The following is a 16,356-nucleotide window of genomic DNA, read 5'->3' as shown; positions in this document are numbered from 1 at the left end:
TTGGTTGTTGTATTTTCAAATTACAGCCTTGATCTCTGACATTAATGTAAGTGATATGGAAATTACATTTGTTGCCATGGACGATCACTGGACAGTAAAATTTCAAAATCAAAGTGCGCGCTGCTTCAGTTTCCTCTGATCACCCCAACTTGGTCATTTTATGGTTTTTTTTTTTTTTTTATGAACGTGTTTGGTAACATGAACAACTAAAGTACAATTAAAACTGAACCACAAGATATTTTCACTAAATCTTGTACATGTACAAAACCTTTTTTTTTTTTTTAAACCTTATACGAGTTGATGCTTTGCATATAGATGACTTAGATTCTTAAATACATTCGGGGAAGTGGAGCTGAGATTAGAAGCACACAACTAACTATTGTCCCAGGGGCTCCCTCCTTATATCCACACTTACTATTCAACAAGTATTCATTCTTTCATTTCATTTCATCGGGTCAATTTTCATTATCCAGTCCCTCTTTAGTGGTACGTGAAAGTGGAAACATCAGTCTAAAGTGCCGCTTATCATTTTAAAGCAGTTCTAATTTCAGCTCAAATTAAAATGTGTTCATTCATTTTTAATCGGTGCTCAGGAGTCAATGGGATGGAGGCAGACTCTCAAATCTGTGGAAAAGGAAATAAATGAAAGCAAAGAAATGCTAGTAAAATTATAAAAATTGTATAGTTAAATCATTATGAGCCTCAAACAGGAATTGTTATTGTTGGAATTTAAAGACTGTTTTACTTTGAAAAGCGTTTGTAGGTTTTATTTTTCCCTTTTTGAAATTCGCAGTGTATATAAAATTTGCATAACTGAAGCTCATTTTAAGTTTTGTTTTTGTAATTCAAGTAACGAGCAGGTTTTCAGTTTCCCGGAAGTTTAACTTCTTGAGATGTTGGTATCGGTCTGAATTTCAACAAGATCTTTTTTATATATATATATATATATATATAAAACTTCAAAAAGTGGATAGTTTTCAAAGTAAAAAAAACAAAAAACATTTCTATAAATTCCGTCATATCTTTTTACATTTAAACAAATATTAGGCGTAATTTTGCAGTGAGGCTTGTATTACTGATTCCCCTTTTGCTTCCCCTAAAATGAATGAAGTGCGGCGTCCTAAAGATGCGTGAAGCCGTCAGGAGTCTTGATTTCGTGGCTGCAGCAGGTGCTCTCAAAGTCACATGTCAGCAGCGCGTCAGCGTCAAGACGGGCTGATTGCTGTGAATTTGAACGAGGCGACAGGTTTGTTTCTTGTTTGGTCGGCGGCCGGACGTCTCGGTCGGGTCTCGGAGCGTCGAGTCAGTTCTGAATTCGCGAGGTAGCAGCGGTGTAGAGGTACAGTTTTCCTGACTGTAACTTAAAAAAAAAAAAAAAGTGAGTTAATCGTCCCCAAACTTTGTGGGGAGGGAAAAAAAAAAAAAAAAAAAAAAAAAAAAAAGCTGCTTTGTGTCGTCTCTCCTCCCGCCCCTTGAGGAAACTAACCGCGCGCGCACAGCGGATGCTGGGAGCGCACAGGCAGTTTGCGGTGAGCCGTCTGTCTCTCCGCCAGTGAGCCTGCGCGGCTCGATGAGCGACAGCCGGAGGAGGAAGACCGACACGCAGTTACACCGAGTTGGCACCGAGCTCCCGCTGAGCGCGAGCGACAGAGCACCCAAGTGGCGAGTCGGGGGGTGGGCGGGGGGGGCTGTACGTGAAACTCAAAGAGGCCCTGATGGACGGCAAAGGCACCCTGAAGATGTTCACCAGGAAGAAACGGGAACTGATCAAGACGCCATCCATCTCGAAGAAGAGCCGAGCAGGAAGTCCCGGGCCGCAGAGCACCGCGCCATCTGTGAGTAGCGCATCACTTCTTTTTCTGCCGGTGTGCGTGTGCGTGTGTGTGTGTGTGTGTGGGTGAGAGAGAGTCAGATGACCTTTAGTTGGAGGGGACAGGCTGCAGAGAGGGGCTCCGGACCTGGGCTGGTTGTGTTATGTGTGGAGACTACTTGGACCAGATGCAAGTTTAGTTTTTGGACAACTTTTCTCGGAGCTCTCCCGCCTTGTGTTATTGTATCTGGCATCTGGTGCCATCCGGGCGAGAAACAACTGTCGCCCGGCTGCCTGAGACCACTTGAGAGCATTGATTGTGATGCAGCACCGAGAGAGCTGAACGTTCAGACGTGTCCCTGATTGCACACTGACTCATATCTGATTCAACTACTGTGTAGGAAGTGTCCTTGTGGGGTTTCACCACTATTGCGGTGGCAGGCTGCACTGTCTGAACTCACTCAGAAGCTGACTTGTGTTTAGCATGGGGACTGAGCTGTAGGGGAAGAAGGAGAATGCTGAAGCGTGGCGGCAAAAGTAGCTACAATCCTTACTCTACGGGTCAGAGAGTTAAGAGAGCCGAGTCGAAGGGCAAGGACAGACTGGACATACTTCCCAACAAGCAGAGCATATGGCTTAAACAGGTACGTTTCCATGACGATCTTCATTGCGAAGAGCAAATGTGCAGGGGTGCTTCTTTGTTTCTTGTAAAATATTTGCACTCTTTGGGCTCCTTTTTGCTTTGCTGGACGTGCACTTGTCGGGCCCGAAGGATCCGTACGCCGACTAGGATTTAATGTTTCTAAAATGAAAGGAACTAATGACCTTTTATAAAAAACATTCTTAATTGAGTTTTTGTTTGCGATTTGAGGAAAAGTTGATCATTTCATTTGCGATGTTCTTCCTCCAAAAAGTACATGGCTTTTCTGTTGTTTGACACTATGCTGATTTTGCCCCACCCAGGAATCGTTTGCAGTCAGGAAGTATTGCGCAACGCAACGCAGGATCTTGTGAAAGTCTTCGTGTGTGTGTGTGTGTGTGTGTGTGTGTGTGTGTGTTTGTTTGTTTGTTTGTTTGTTTGTTTACCAACAACGGCGCTGCAGTTGCTGTTTGAGGCCTCGTCGATGTCCTCGTGCCGCTCGGGTCGAGCCGGGAATCCCAAATCACCGTGTGGTCTTGACCGTTGTCTCCCCCTGTCCTCTTTTCAGCTGTCCATTCTCCAGGAGCTGCCCCGGAAAGATGCCGGCGACGTCAGCCCCTCCTCTTCAACTTCATTTTCCTCATCTGCTTCAACGCTCACCCCGACCTCCGCCGGGCTGCAGGACCCGTCCCTGTCATGCCCGAGCACCCCGAGCACCCAGCACGGCAAGCTGGCGGCGATGCAGGGGGCGGGCTGCCCGCCTGCCGTGGCCACCCTGAAGAGGCCGACGGCACTGAGCAGACACGCCAGCGCCGCAGGTCCGCTTCAAAACCCTCTACGTGTTGATTGATCACGCTCTCCTGTCCGCTGCACGTGACCCGCAGCATCAATACCTGAGCTGGAACACAAAACTAAATCTGGACAAAGACTGCAGATGTTCAGCAGTCTGAATCCGCAGATGTTTCATCCTTCCACCTCCAGTTTACTTCAGTACAAATGAAAGTTTGAAGCCTTAACGAAGCACAATTTTAAACTATGCAAAGTCGAGGCTTTTTCTTTTACTGACAGATTTACCTTGAGTAAAGCTGCAATTGCTGATTGTTTTCAGTAGCAATTGGTTTGCTGATATTTTTACGTATTTATTTTAAGTCTCTTAAATGTCAACAAAAGTTGACCAAAAATGACCAATCGGAATGTCTCGGAGCCCAAGATGACGTCTTCAGATTGATGGATATGTCTGATCAACAGTATAATATCCCAAGATCTAAATTTACAACCATTTAAAACCAAGAAAAGTAGAAAATTGTCACATTTAAAGGGTAGTAGTTTGATATTTTGGAGAGACAAAAAAGTTCACACACTGTAAATAAGACATCTCCCAGCAGCTAATTAACTTAGCTTAGCATAAAAGCTAGAAAAAGGGAAGCATCTGTCCTCATTTGTTTAATCTCGACCAATACAAAGTGAAAAAAAAATGACAATTTGCCATTTTTTTGGAGTGTATGTGTCAGACTATTTCTTGGGAGCGGTTGCCAGGCAACCAGCATTAAGAAGCCACTAGTCTTAGGACAGAAATGTGACACAGAGTGCAATTGAGCTTTGGAAATCTGGAAAGTGGTTAAGCGCGTTTTCCAAAATGTGGAACTATTCCTTTTAACATTTGGTAATAGAGAGCCTTCGGCCCTGTTGCTTAAAATCGAGTCTTCATTGAGTCATTGAAACTCTTGAGGGCTTAAATGCGTCTTTGCTGAGTGATGTTTCCGTGTCTCCTCAGGGTTCCCGCTCCAGTCATGGGTGTTCACTAAAGGCCAGGGGAAAGGCGCCCTGACCCCGACCACGCCGTCCGAGGGGCCAGACAGCACAGCCATCGAGGTGGAGGACATCCCGGCGCTGCTGAGGGACGTGGCGCGTTTCGCCGAGGCCGTGGAGAAACTGAAGGATGTGGTGCTGGCTGAGGGTAAGAGCAGTCGTGGATCTTGCACACCTCCACCGGGCGCAGTTCAGAGAGAGAGAGAGCGCGAGGGCCCGTCACAAGGCGACCCACACAGGAGGGTCCTGACTATTTACTGAATTGAGCGAGGCTCCTGTCTGTCCTGTCAGCTGCTACTTTTTTTTTTTTTTTTCCCAAACTCTCGAGTCACAGAAACCTGTTTGAGGACGTGCGCTTCGGCTTGATTCGGGTCTGAAACCGACGCTACGACCACAGAAATGAACACGTGAAATATTTCCTGTTGTCACTTCCTGCAGAGACAAAACAGTTCTCTGTCTTTTTGAAGCCAGATGTAGTTTTCAACTGCTTCAGCTGTTCCGTGTTGTGTCCGTTCGAAGTCGCCCTCCGCGTATTTGTTTGCAGACCAGAACAATGATGTTTGGCCTCTTCCCCTTTGCGTTCCTTGTCCTTTTCGGCAGGAGCTTACGTAAAGCGGCCATGATGGATCCACGGGTGGTTTTCTGCCGATCGTACATCAGCCCCGTTCTCTGCCACGTGTTCTTTGCGGGAGGAGCAAATAAGGGTGGAGCCACCCTGCACAAGCAAGCTAACGAGTGGCTCAGAGCTTCCTCTCTCCAAATGAAGGGTTGCGCTTCCGCTGCGCCCACAGAGTTGACCGCAGTCTTGTCTCCAGCAGGAAGCCAGATTCTTGTTTACTGCAGCTGCGTACGCACACTCTTTCCCTACTGCCTGATGAGGCGAAGCTTTAAAATTGGCACCACTGCTGCCTTCACGGAGTTTAAAACACCAACTCGGACTTGAGCCCACCTGCTAATCGCATAAACTTTGTCTCCAAAAGAGCAAAGATTTATTGTCGCCAAGGTTATTTCCTCGAGTTGTAAAACGCTGCGTTCGGAGCACATCCCTGTTGCTCACGAGATGGAGAGAGTTTTGTTTGTGTCTTTTCTGTCTGCCGTTATCTGGCTCTGCTCTGTCATGTTCTCCACCCACTGTCAGCTTTCTAAACAGGAAGCCATGATGGATAGCCTCCGACAGAAAGGCCCCGTCCGCACTTCCTCCGATAGGCCGCACGCATCGCCGCGACGCCTCGTCTTTGTGATCAGCAGCACAATCACAGCGTTGGCGTGCCGCCGTCCGGAGCTCCTCTTAAACCTGGAGCTTATTCTTATTTGTGAGGGGGTTTTTTTAGGTTTTTTTTTAACGTCAAACTGTTCTCATAAACTCAGGACCAAGGTGTTGTTGTGAGCCGCAGAAAGCAGATGTAGCGCGCCACCAGAGTTAGTTTCTAATCTTGCAAAACAATTGAAGGGACCACATCCTCTCTGGCACACAGGTCATTGTGTGCCGCTGCTGCTCCGGTGACTCTGACACACATTTTCAGACGGACTGTGGAAGGATGGAGGACCGGCTGCCCTCCGGCCTCCTTCGTCAGTGATGCTGCCTTCATCAGAAAAAAAAAAGGCTAAACGGAGGAGTGTGAAGAGGAGGTTGCAACATTTAAACAGAAAACAAAACCTGTGTGTGTGTGTGTGTGTGTGTGGTGTGTTGGAAATGAGGATGCAGGCTGCAGATGTGTCACCAGTGACATCAAAGCTGACACTGTGTATCTCCAACTGACCTCTGACACTCTGACTTGTTTGTCCATTATCACCGCGTGCTTTGTCAAACTGTCCGTCTCTCTTCCGTCTCCATCCGCCGTGCCACTTTGCAGAAAGAGTAGAAACCCTGACAAGCAGAAACTTTAAAAGGACAGTTCTTTGCAAGAAAGCGAACTGGTGCATTTCCCAATGAGTCGGAGGAGAAGATCAATAGCACTCAGCCTTCAGCCAGCAGCTGCCTAGCTCAGCTTACCATGAAGATCAGAATGAATGGGGAAACGGCTGGCCTGGCTAGCCAAAGGCTTGTAACCAACATCTTTTGTGGCAAGAGCAAAATTGTCAAGTTTGTGGCCAAAACCAACAAAACTGTAAGAGAGAATTTTTTATTTTTTTTTGCGGTCCAAAAAAACAACTTGTGATTCTTTATTACACTGTGAGAAATTTACTTAGTTTTTTTTATGCTTGCATAAAAAAAAAGACATAAAATGATCTTCATAGGGCCCTGGCTATTTCTTGGCCGGAAGCAGTAACTTCCTGGAGTCTCTGTTGTTTGAGCAAAAGTGCAAACTATTACTTTTAAAGCAAAGCTGCGTTTTAGATGCCAGATCCCAGCCTGTGATAATGGACACAGAAAGCAAAGGCAGCTAAAGGCTTGTTACATTGGATTGTTTATGTGAAGAACAAAAAAAAAAAAAAAAATCAAGGTCCCTGCTTATTGTTTGTATGCTAAAACAGCTGTCTCTCTTTTTTTTTTTTTTCCTTTTATAAAAGCTGGTTCGGATCAGTTGATCCTCTGGTCGTTCGTCTCACCACCACATCTCCCATCTCACTCAGGTAAGAAGGAGAGTCGGCGGCCCGTGGCCCACGAGTGTTTGGGAGAGGTGCTGCGGGTTCTGCGTCAGGTCATCAACACCTACCCGCTGCTCAACACTGTGGAGATCCTCACCGCAGCTGGCAAACTCATATCCAAGGTCAAAGGTCAGTCGGTTGTGCCGAGAAACACAGAGAAGGCCTTTTTTTTTTTTATTGCGCAAGCACAATGTACAGTGTGTTTTAAATAGTTTATATAATTTTGGAAATGTTGATAATACACGATTTAGTTATATACTGTTTACACTGATTGTAGACCTCAGCCTACTTTGATAATGCACTCTGCTAAAGATAGTGTGATGTGCAGGTGTGTGAGAGTTAATTCGGTTAGCAGTGTACTCACAGCCATGACGGAAGCATGAACTGGTGCGCCTTCTTTCAGGTTTCCACTACGAGGCCTGTAACGAGGCAGATAAAAAGGACTTTGAGAAGGCAATTGAGACCATTGCAGTTGCTTTTAGTAGCAAGTAAGTATGTGATGCCCCCCTTTTTTTTTTAAACACGTCTCATCGTAAAGTTACAACCTGAAAGCCACTGGTGCTTGTGGAGTTACCTAGTTCCGCTCCAAAGACTGTATTAGAGTGAAGCTTATTCGTCATTGCATACAAAGCAGTGTGTTGTTGGGAATGAGAGAAGAAGTGCAGTGGTGGTGACACATTTGCATGAGGCAAAGCTGAAAACAGGAAGTGGTTTTTCATCTACCATATGACACAAAACCAAAACTCGAAAATGCTGTTGACAAACTGACTGCTAAATGAACAGATTGTACAAACTGGAGGTAATCACTCGAGAAGGCTCACTTCATGAGAGAGGATTTGAGATCAAAGAGATTTTTCTAATGTGACGACCATGGAGTCATTACATCTCCCCGTCAGTTGTGTTTTTATTTTTTTTACAGAAACTTCTTAGCGTCTTCATGATAAAAGTAAACCCATCGGAGAAACACGTCTGTTTTTCTGTATTATTGCAGTATGTTGTACCAACACTTCATCACATGTCTGTCTGTTCCACATCACAGTATAGACAACTGTCACAAAGTTGCAGGAGGAAGTGAGTTGGCAGAGACGGTTGAAATCTGCCTGATGGGTCTGTTTCCTCATTCTCTCCTGAGCTCTTCCTCCGTTAGTCTAATTTTCTGTCATCAACACCAAGACAGGGACTCTTATTGTTCAGCCCTTATTTCAGTCAACACGTCTGTTACGGGAGAGACGATTGCATTTTTCTTGAGTGGGTGTTTGCAGAGAAAATGATGACAAATTAATGATTTGACGTGTATTGTGATTGAAAAAGACCTGAGAGACGAACGTCACTCAGATAAGACCTGTTTCTTTCACTTCCTGCCTCCGGTATACCTGTAGAGGTTTCAGACAAGGCCCAAGCCTCTTCCTCTTTTTCTCTTATTTAAAATGTACTGAACGCTGTCAAGCCATTTTTTTCACATACAGAGCATTCATCTTATCGTTTCCACCGTGATGTGAAGGTTTCCCTGTGGTTTCTCTACTCAGTGTGTCTGAGCTGCTGATGGGGGAAGTGGACAGCAGCACGTTGCTCTCTCTGCTGCCCACTGAGAAGAGCAGGGTGAGTTTATCACGGACACACCGGCATCTCCCATCTTTTAGTTAAATAAAAACGAGCGGGGTTACCTGACATTAACAGGAATTATGTAAAAGTTTCGCACACCTTAATTAACCATCACTGCATGTAAGGGGATTTCCGCTCCCGACTTTCCATTGGGCGTAGAAGAAAGAACTGTCTCGGCTGCTAACAGGCCTCTTTGTCTTTGTCTGCAATGAATCATCTTTGCTGTGTAGTCGATGGAGAACTTGTACTCCGCAACAGGCCAGGGAGCGGACGGGGGACAGTTCAGGAGCGACCTGCAGGACATGGGTAGGCAGCAAGTCGCTTTCCTCCGCTCACTCTCCAGCTTTTGCTAGTCCGTCACAGGTGCTAATTTTGATACGTTTCATTGATTATCTTTTGATACTATATGAACGACATCCGAAGTGTACCTCTGACTGCCATCTCATAAGAGGTTTTGCATTCGTTGCTCCAAACACTTGATGGTAGTTCTCCTCCTGCTGGTGTAAGTACTGTAGTGCAGACAAGAGTTGCAATTAATGCCATTGAGGAGCCAAAGTTACTAATCACTGAATGTCTATTCAAGAGTTGCAACTTCAGGGAGTCAAGACACGAGACGTTACAGTACCGACCGCTGTGATTGCAAAATGAGGGTTAACACAGCAGTGACAAAAATATAGCCTGAACAAAACACAGGATGTTGCAGATCATCACCTCTGCGATGAATTGACACACCTTCGGATGAAACCTTCGCCACCCACAAAACATACAATAATCAACAAAAAAAATGTCTTGTTGTCATGGCAACGAGCTGGTTTGCCTGCATTGACCCGTGTTGATTTGCAGGCAGAGTTGAGGAAGTGGATGTGATCCTCCAGCGCAGTGAGGGAGGGGTGGACTCCGCTCTCCTCTATGCCAAAACCATTTCCAAGTACATGAAGGACCTGATAAGCTACGTGGAAAAGAGAACTTCACTGGGTGAGTGGGTGTGCCAGATATAGGCCATGAGACTCAGGATTGGTGTCTGTAGTTATTTTTTGTGAATTTATGAGCCAATTAATCAGAAAAAAAGATGCACCAGTGATTGTCAAAGCTAACAATCTGAGTTCTTCTGTTTTACCAGAGACTGAGTTCTCCAAAGGCCTCCAGCGATTATACCAGTCCTGCAAACACAGCATAACACACGTAAACCCCATTTATTTCACCTCAAAAGACTTTGTGTCTTTATCTTTACTTCCCGTGTTGTTGGTAATCAAACGTAATGCTCTTGCCCCCTCCAGCCCCACATGCCCCTCTTCTCCATCTACTCTCTGGCGCTGGAGCAGGACCAGGAGCAGAGTGTGGGGCTGCAGCAGGCCAACACCACCCTGCACACCAAGACCTTCATCCAGGTACGTTAACAGCAGCACAAACTCCTGACAGCCTCTTGGAGTTACTGCAGGTTGGAGTCAACCTGCAACAGTCACTTTGTAAACTCCCATCCCTGATGTTTGATGGGTGTCTGTGCAGCCTCTGATGCAGCGCAAACAGGAACATGAAAAGAGACGGAAGGAGATCAAGGAACACTGGATTCGAGCTAAGAGGAAGCTGGTATGATCTTTGTCTTCATAGTATAGATCGGCTCTTTTCTGTCTCTAATTTGAATGGAAATGATCGCAAACACTTTTTGTTTGTGTTTGTGCGTTTTTGTTTAGTTGGAGTGTGAGGTGAACCTGCGGAAGGCCAAGCAAGGCTTCATGGCCCGCTGCGAGGAGTACGACAAGGCCAAGACGGCAGCGTGCCGGGCCGAGGAGGAGGGAGGAGGGTCTACAGCAAAGTCTCTGGAGAAGAAGAAACGACTGGAAGAAGAGACTCGCAACAAGGTTCTTTATTTTAGCGCTGTGACTGTCGTTTCACAGCTATATCTCTGCGTGAAGAAAATTATTTAAATGAGAAACGACGCAAGAAAAACATGCTCTTTCAGTGTGTGGTTATGTGGAATTGGAACTAATGTTTATCCGAGTGCTGCACTTCATTTATCTGTGCACTAACTGAACAGAATTAAACAAGACGAGGAAGAAAAAAACGGGAGTAAATAGAAAATATGCGTTTGTTTGTGCACGTACGCGCGCAGGCAGACGAGGCGGAGGCCACCTACCGGACATGTATAGCAGACGCCACCACTCACCAGCAGGAGCTGGAGCACACAAAGGTCACCGTGCTGAGGCAGCTGCAGGACGTCATCAAACAGAGCGATCAGACCCTCCGCTCGGTCAGAACACACTCGCACTCTCACACACACGTTGAGTCCTCTGCTGCAACAGAATAATTTCACAGCTACAAATGCTCTTTCCTGAAACTCCCAACTCTCTTCTCCACCAGGCGACCATCTCCTACTACCAGCTCATGCACATGCAGACGGTGGCCTTGCCCGTCCACTACCAGACCCTGTGCGAGAGCAGTAAACTGTACGACCCCGGCCAGCAGTACGCTGCCCACGTGCGAGACCTGCAGCTACCAGAGCAACCCAATGTCCACTACGCGTTTGAGACCTACTCCCCCTCCAGCTCATCATAGTAAGAGCTCCAATCACAGCCTCAATGATGGGTTTGAAATTGAAACATTAAAGGAATAGTCTCTGAGGCTATTTGTAGCCTTTCTGAGATAGAAGAGAAGACTGAAACCACTCATACAGCGGTGGTTGAAAGTTTGTGAGCATAATTTAGAATTTTCTATATTTCTGCATTAATAACCTAAAACATCATCAGATTTGAACAGACCTTTGAACAGAACTGCTGGTTATGGCCACGTATTTAAAAGTACCATACTTGAGTAAATGTACGTCGCATTCCATTGATGCAGTAATTTGAAATAAAAGTACTACTGTGAATGTATTTACTGTCTAATAATGCCAATTTGTTGCAGCCATGGCCATAGACCAAGGAACGACAGTTTCAACACAGACACTCATTCAAGCCAGTCAGACAGTCCCGCCATCAGTGCGGATGCAACAGCTGGAGACAACAGGGAGTCTGAGATCCACCGCAAGAGTAAGTGATGTCTGTTGCAGCTGCAGATGTTACTCTGCTTTTAGAGAGAAGATTTATGTTCAGTCAGTCGCTGTTGCATATTTTTGTTGTTGTTTTTTGGGATTCAATGAATGAAGAGCAAAATCTTTTATGGATTGTATGAGGAAGCATTATACGCCTGTTCTCATTATCTCTGTGCCCTTACTATCTCCAGGACAGGGCCACAAGTCTTGGGGTTCAACTGTGAGTGATGACAGTGTTGTAGGAGATGGAGGCCTGGATTCTCCTACTGCCAGCACAAGTGAGTGTGCATGACTGTTGAAACAGATTCACACTAACATGAATACCTCTTCTTAATATTCATTGAGCTTGTCTAAATCAAAATTCAAAGTTTCCTCAGCTGATATTTCTTAAAGCTTAAACAGTGTGCGTGAGAAACTGTTTAATCTGTATTTATCTATTTTAGGTGACATCAGTAAAATTGTTCGGACGTCGTCAACCGGGACGATGTCGTCCAATGAGGATGCAGATGAGAAAGACGGGAACGTAGCCTCCTTCGAAACTCCAAGTAAGATTTACAGATTGTCTTCCTTGTGTGGCTGCTTGATTACAAGCGATGCTATCAGTCTGGTGTGGGTTTTGTGGAGTGTGTACGATGGCGGTCTTTCTGTGCAGATATTAACGGGATGGATCCAGACGTGGTGGTGTCCACCAGACCTTTCCGTAACATCGGCTTGTCCAAAGCAGCCCAGACCCACCGAATGAGGAAGCTACGGACTCCTGCCAAATGCCGCGAGTGTGACAGCTACGTTTACTTCCAGGGAGCCGAGTGCGAGGAGGTGAGCTCTCCACATCCTATTCTTCGAATAGCTTTAATTGCTTCACTTTAAAAGTTGATGCCTTTTCAAATGTGTACCCAAGTTGTGTCTGATAAGTATTTCTCATGCCGTTCCACCCTTACTAATGCCAGTGGCGTTTACAACTTTTTAACGTTACTTTTAACAGGCTGATTACAGAGTTGCTCAATCATGAACTGTGTTTTCAAGGATAATTCAAGTTACTATCAAAGAAAAGCTCGAGAAGAGTTTATCAGCTACATTAACTCTGCTGAATCGCAGTAGAAATTTACAGCAGAGCAAAAAGCTTGTTTGACTCTTGATTTGCTCGAGCCTCAGTCCTATAACTTTAAAATATCTGTTATCATTCATCTGCTTTTTTTATATACCTCGTGTATTTATTATTTTTTTTGTGGCTATATGATCATCTGGGTGACCATTAGGTTTTACATGCGAGAGGTGATTTTTATCTGGTCTTTGGAAAAAAGAAGAGGCAGTTTGTGTCACAAAATCTGTCCCGTATCGTCTTAAAAGCGCTCCTTGGTCTTTGCAAGTTTTTTATCCTCGTTCATTGCCTCCAATGATGAAACGTGTTTCATCAGGTTAGCTACTTTTCCTCTGTCCTCTCAGTGTTTCCTGGCGTGTCACAAACGCTGCCTGGAGACTCTGGCCATCCAGTGTGGGCACAAAAAGCTGCAGGGCCGTCTGCAGCTGTTTGGCAGGGAGTTCTCTCAGGTAGCCAGCTGTACCAGCGACGATATCCCCTTCATCATCACCAAGTGTATCTCGGAGATTGAGAGACGGGCGCTGAAGATGAAGGTGAGAAAGCCCATTTGTACCGAGTGCTCACAGGTCCGTAAATGTCCGATTCTTCGCCCGAATCATTTTAATGAACATACTGCGGTCGACCGCTGTCTCCTCCTCACAGGGCATCTACAGGGTGAACGGTGTGAAGACTCGTGTGGAGAAACTGTGTCAGGCCTTTGAGAATGGAAAGGAGCTGGTCGAGTTGTCTCAGTGTTCACCACACGACATCAGCAACGTCCTCAAGCTTTACCTCCGACAGGTGCGCCTACATCGCAGCTGCATTTAAACACATTTTCAACTGTTTCATATCTGCTGGAGACTCCAGTAAAGAATGAATGTGATTAGTTTCTTCCACTTGGTCAAGGTTTTAGTTGGTCTAATGTCAAAATATCATTGCATCAACATATAGATACAAGTATTTATCTGTAAAAAAAAATGTAAGCAAAGATTTAGCTAGAAGTCTGATTTGAAAACTGATTCAGTCTGTAAATCACAAAGTATTAAAACAAATTTAAGAAAAGAAAAATTATGGTTTGCAGATAAAACTGAGATATTATGTGAACAGCTGCACTTTTAACTGGTTTTCTCAGAGTGACTGCATGATATATGAATGAAGTCATAAATAAAACACACTCCAGAGAGTTATATATAATAATGAATATTCTATTCATATTTCTCCTTCTGTTGCAAGTAAATATAACGAGTAATTGTTTTACAGTTCATTGGACAGTTAAGAAGGATTTTACTGATTAAATCGGAAAGTAAAGTTAAAAAAGATTTCAAATCAAAACAGTAGCTGGATAATCTGTTGGTTGTGTAAGTGTGACAGTTTGGTTTTCCAAGCAAAATCCACAAACGTTTATTTTCTTTACCTGAGCAGGACTTCTCACTGACAAACATGGTTACACAGAATTAAAACTCTGTAGTCGTTTATCAGATGTTTTGTGTGTTCATGTTTAATTCTCTAATGGACTTTTGCCTGTTTCTTTGCCCCAGCTGCCAGAGCCCATCCTGCCTTTCCATCTGTACAACAGACTGATGGGTTTGGCCAAGGAGAGTCTGCAGAGTGAGGGAGACGCCGCGGGAGCAGAGGAGTCGAGCAGCACTAACCCAGCGGTGGGCAGGGGGCCAGAGCTGGTGGATCTGGGCCCTGACACCCAGCCAGATGTCCTGGTCCTGGTGGACAATCTGAAGGAGCTTCTGAAGGAGCTGCCCAAGGCCAACATCGCTACGCTGCGCTACATCACCCGCCACCTGCGAAGGTCAGTATTGTAAAAACAACACAAAAAAGGTGATGGGAGCACCCACTCATCTCTGATCCTTTCTATCTTCGTCTTCCTCATTCTAGGATCGCAGAGCTCGAGGGCGATAACAAGATGAGCCCCAGTAACTTGGGGATTGTGTTTGGGCCCTCCATTATGCGTCCCCGTCCGACCGGGGCCACGATATCTCTGTCCTCTCTGGTAGACTACCCGCATCAGGCGCGCATCGTGGAGGCCCTCATCGTCTTCTATTCATCCATCTTCCTGTCTAAAACCGCTCAGCAGAACAAAATGAGCCACTCTGCCTCAAACACTGCTCAACAGGTACGACTCTGTGTTCTGTATCCTTTATTGTGTGTTTGTAGCAGCATTTTGTATATAACACGAACTTTTGAGCTGTATTTGCGCTGTAGTACACTGCTTAGCCTATTTGGGCCCGTATATGGAATCACGAGGTAATAAATGAAGCACTGAATGTAACTACCTGTTTTCTTTTATGGCCCTGGAGATTTATGACACTACCGATAAATATCTGCTCATTTGTAGATCACGAGAGAACAAGTGAAATGTTTTAAGGAACTCTAAAAAATGAACGGTCGTAAAAAGCTTGCAAATAAATATTTAACAAACATGAACAAAGACTGGTCAGTAAGCTCCAAAATGTCAACACATTAATTTCCTCTTCATGGTTACGTTCTCGGTGAACGTCATCTGTTTGTTTTTGCCTGATTTGCATTTTGCAATTGAAGCTCAAACAATAACTTTTTACTCTTCATGTCCTCCTCCCTGGTTCAGGAGAGTATTTCAGGTGATAAGATGAGCAGCTCTGCTGATGGAGAAGAGGACGACAGCAGAGAGGAGCAGAGCAAAACCGAATCTGACAAGAATGAGGAGGGGTGTGGTAAGTTTTTGCAAAGGTTAGGTTGCATAATACTGTTGTTAATTAAAATAACTTCCCCTTAATCCTTGTTGCTCCCACTGAGGTAATGTTATAAAAGTGAGCAGAATTTACATTTGTCACCTCTTTTATCTATATTCAGGAAGCTCTTTGGGGTCTCTGGGCTCCAGCGAGCAGCTGCCTGACTCCGACTCAGAGCTAGATGAGGGGAACACCCGCAGCCTGACGAAACAGGTGAGCGAGGTGAGCATGGACGATGACCAGCTGAGCTACAGGGACAGCCTAGACCTGTCCAGTCAGTCTGCAGTACACACCGACCCCGAACAAGATGTGGATCAGGATCGGGACAGTCCGGAGGGAGGAGGGGGAGCCGGGCCCCCCGCTCTCCCCGACAGCGGGCCCCCAGACGACGACACGGGAGCACAGCAGGATCTGAGCGGCTCCCTGGCCGAGCTCAACGTGAACCAGTCCAACAACAACTACCTATACTCTCCCATACTGAGCCTGTCGGGGGTTCCACTGGCACGTCTGGGGGGAAAGAAGTTACCCCTGACCAGGAATCGGGACGGTGAGCCCGAGTTTGTCTGATATCAAAATGATCGGTCCGTCAAATTCAATTAATAATCTGCGTTTTATACATTTAAAATCAGACAAAACCTAAAACCGAGAGGTCGTTCTGTACACCCAGATCAAATGTGTGTTTTAATGTGTAGATGTTCGCAGTTGCGTAGTGATTGGTCCTCGCAGTGAAACATCTGCATGCTTACTGCTCTTTTAAAAGAGATCACTCCTGTCTTTTCAAGAGGTTTGATTCTGATTTAAAAATAAATTTGAGTGTCCGTTGGTATTTTTACATATTTTTCTCTTTGCTCTACAAGCTTGAGGAAAAGCAGCTAGCGAGTCACGTGTACAATATTCAAACGTTTCAAGCAGATTCCCTTTTAAAGTGCTACTTGTTTTATTACAGCCTTAAAAATAAATTTAGCAGTTTCTTATAAATGTTGCCTGTATTGCAGTGTTATGGATGTTTGGTCTATTTTAATAAAAATTATTATATTTTCATTTTGTTTGTAGCTTTGTCAGTCCAACCTTGTTTGA

The 16,356-nt window shown here is 45.1% G+C and overlaps 1 protein-coding gene across 4 annotated transcripts; it reads left to right on the top strand.

Moving 5' to 3' along the window:
• The first annotated feature begins 1,413 nt into the window (after positions 1-1,413).
• Positions 1,414-16,320, top strand: arhgap45b (Rho GTPase activating protein 45b). Of its 4 annotated transcripts, none has more exons than XM_069150113.1 (24): positions 1,414-1,835; positions 3,019-3,268; positions 4,225-4,407; positions 6,834-6,977; positions 7,252-7,336; positions 8,375-8,447; positions 8,681-8,756; positions 9,294-9,425; positions 9,571-9,632; positions 9,728-9,838; positions 9,957-10,037; positions 10,142-10,309; positions 10,561-10,698; positions 10,809-11,002; positions 11,352-11,476; positions 11,670-11,756; positions 11,922-12,023; positions 12,131-12,294; positions 12,922-13,110; positions 13,220-13,357; positions 14,095-14,360; positions 14,447-14,684; positions 15,156-15,261; positions 15,401-16,320. In XM_069150113.1, the coding sequence occupies exons 1-24, from the start codon at positions 1,716-1,718 to the stop codon at positions 15,844-15,846; spliced, it is 3,678 nt and encodes a 1,225-aa protein (XP_069006214.1). In that variant the 5' UTR covers positions 1,414-1,715; the 3' UTR covers positions 15,847-16,320. The 4 variants fall into 4 exon arrangements, with proteins under 4 accessions (XP_069006214.1, XP_069006212.1, XP_069006211.1 ...); XM_069150111.1 differs by having other exon boundaries at positions 1,579-1,835; positions 6,771-6,977; XM_069150110.1 differs by lacking the exon at positions 1,414-1,835 and adding an exon at positions 1,896-2,454 and having other exon boundaries at positions 6,771-6,977.
• The last annotated feature ends 36 nt before the right edge of the window (positions 16,321-16,356 follow it).

This window comes from Embiotoca jacksoni, unplaced genomic scaffold, assembly GCF_022577435.1.
Source record: "Embiotoca jacksoni isolate LCO1_2020_lvr unplaced genomic scaffold, fEmbJac1.0.p SCAF_16, whole genome shotgun sequence".
Classification (NCBI taxonomy): Eukaryota; Metazoa; Chordata; class Actinopteri; family Embiotocidae; genus Embiotoca; species Embiotoca jacksoni.
This window is presented reverse-complemented; position numbering and strand designations above follow the sequence as displayed.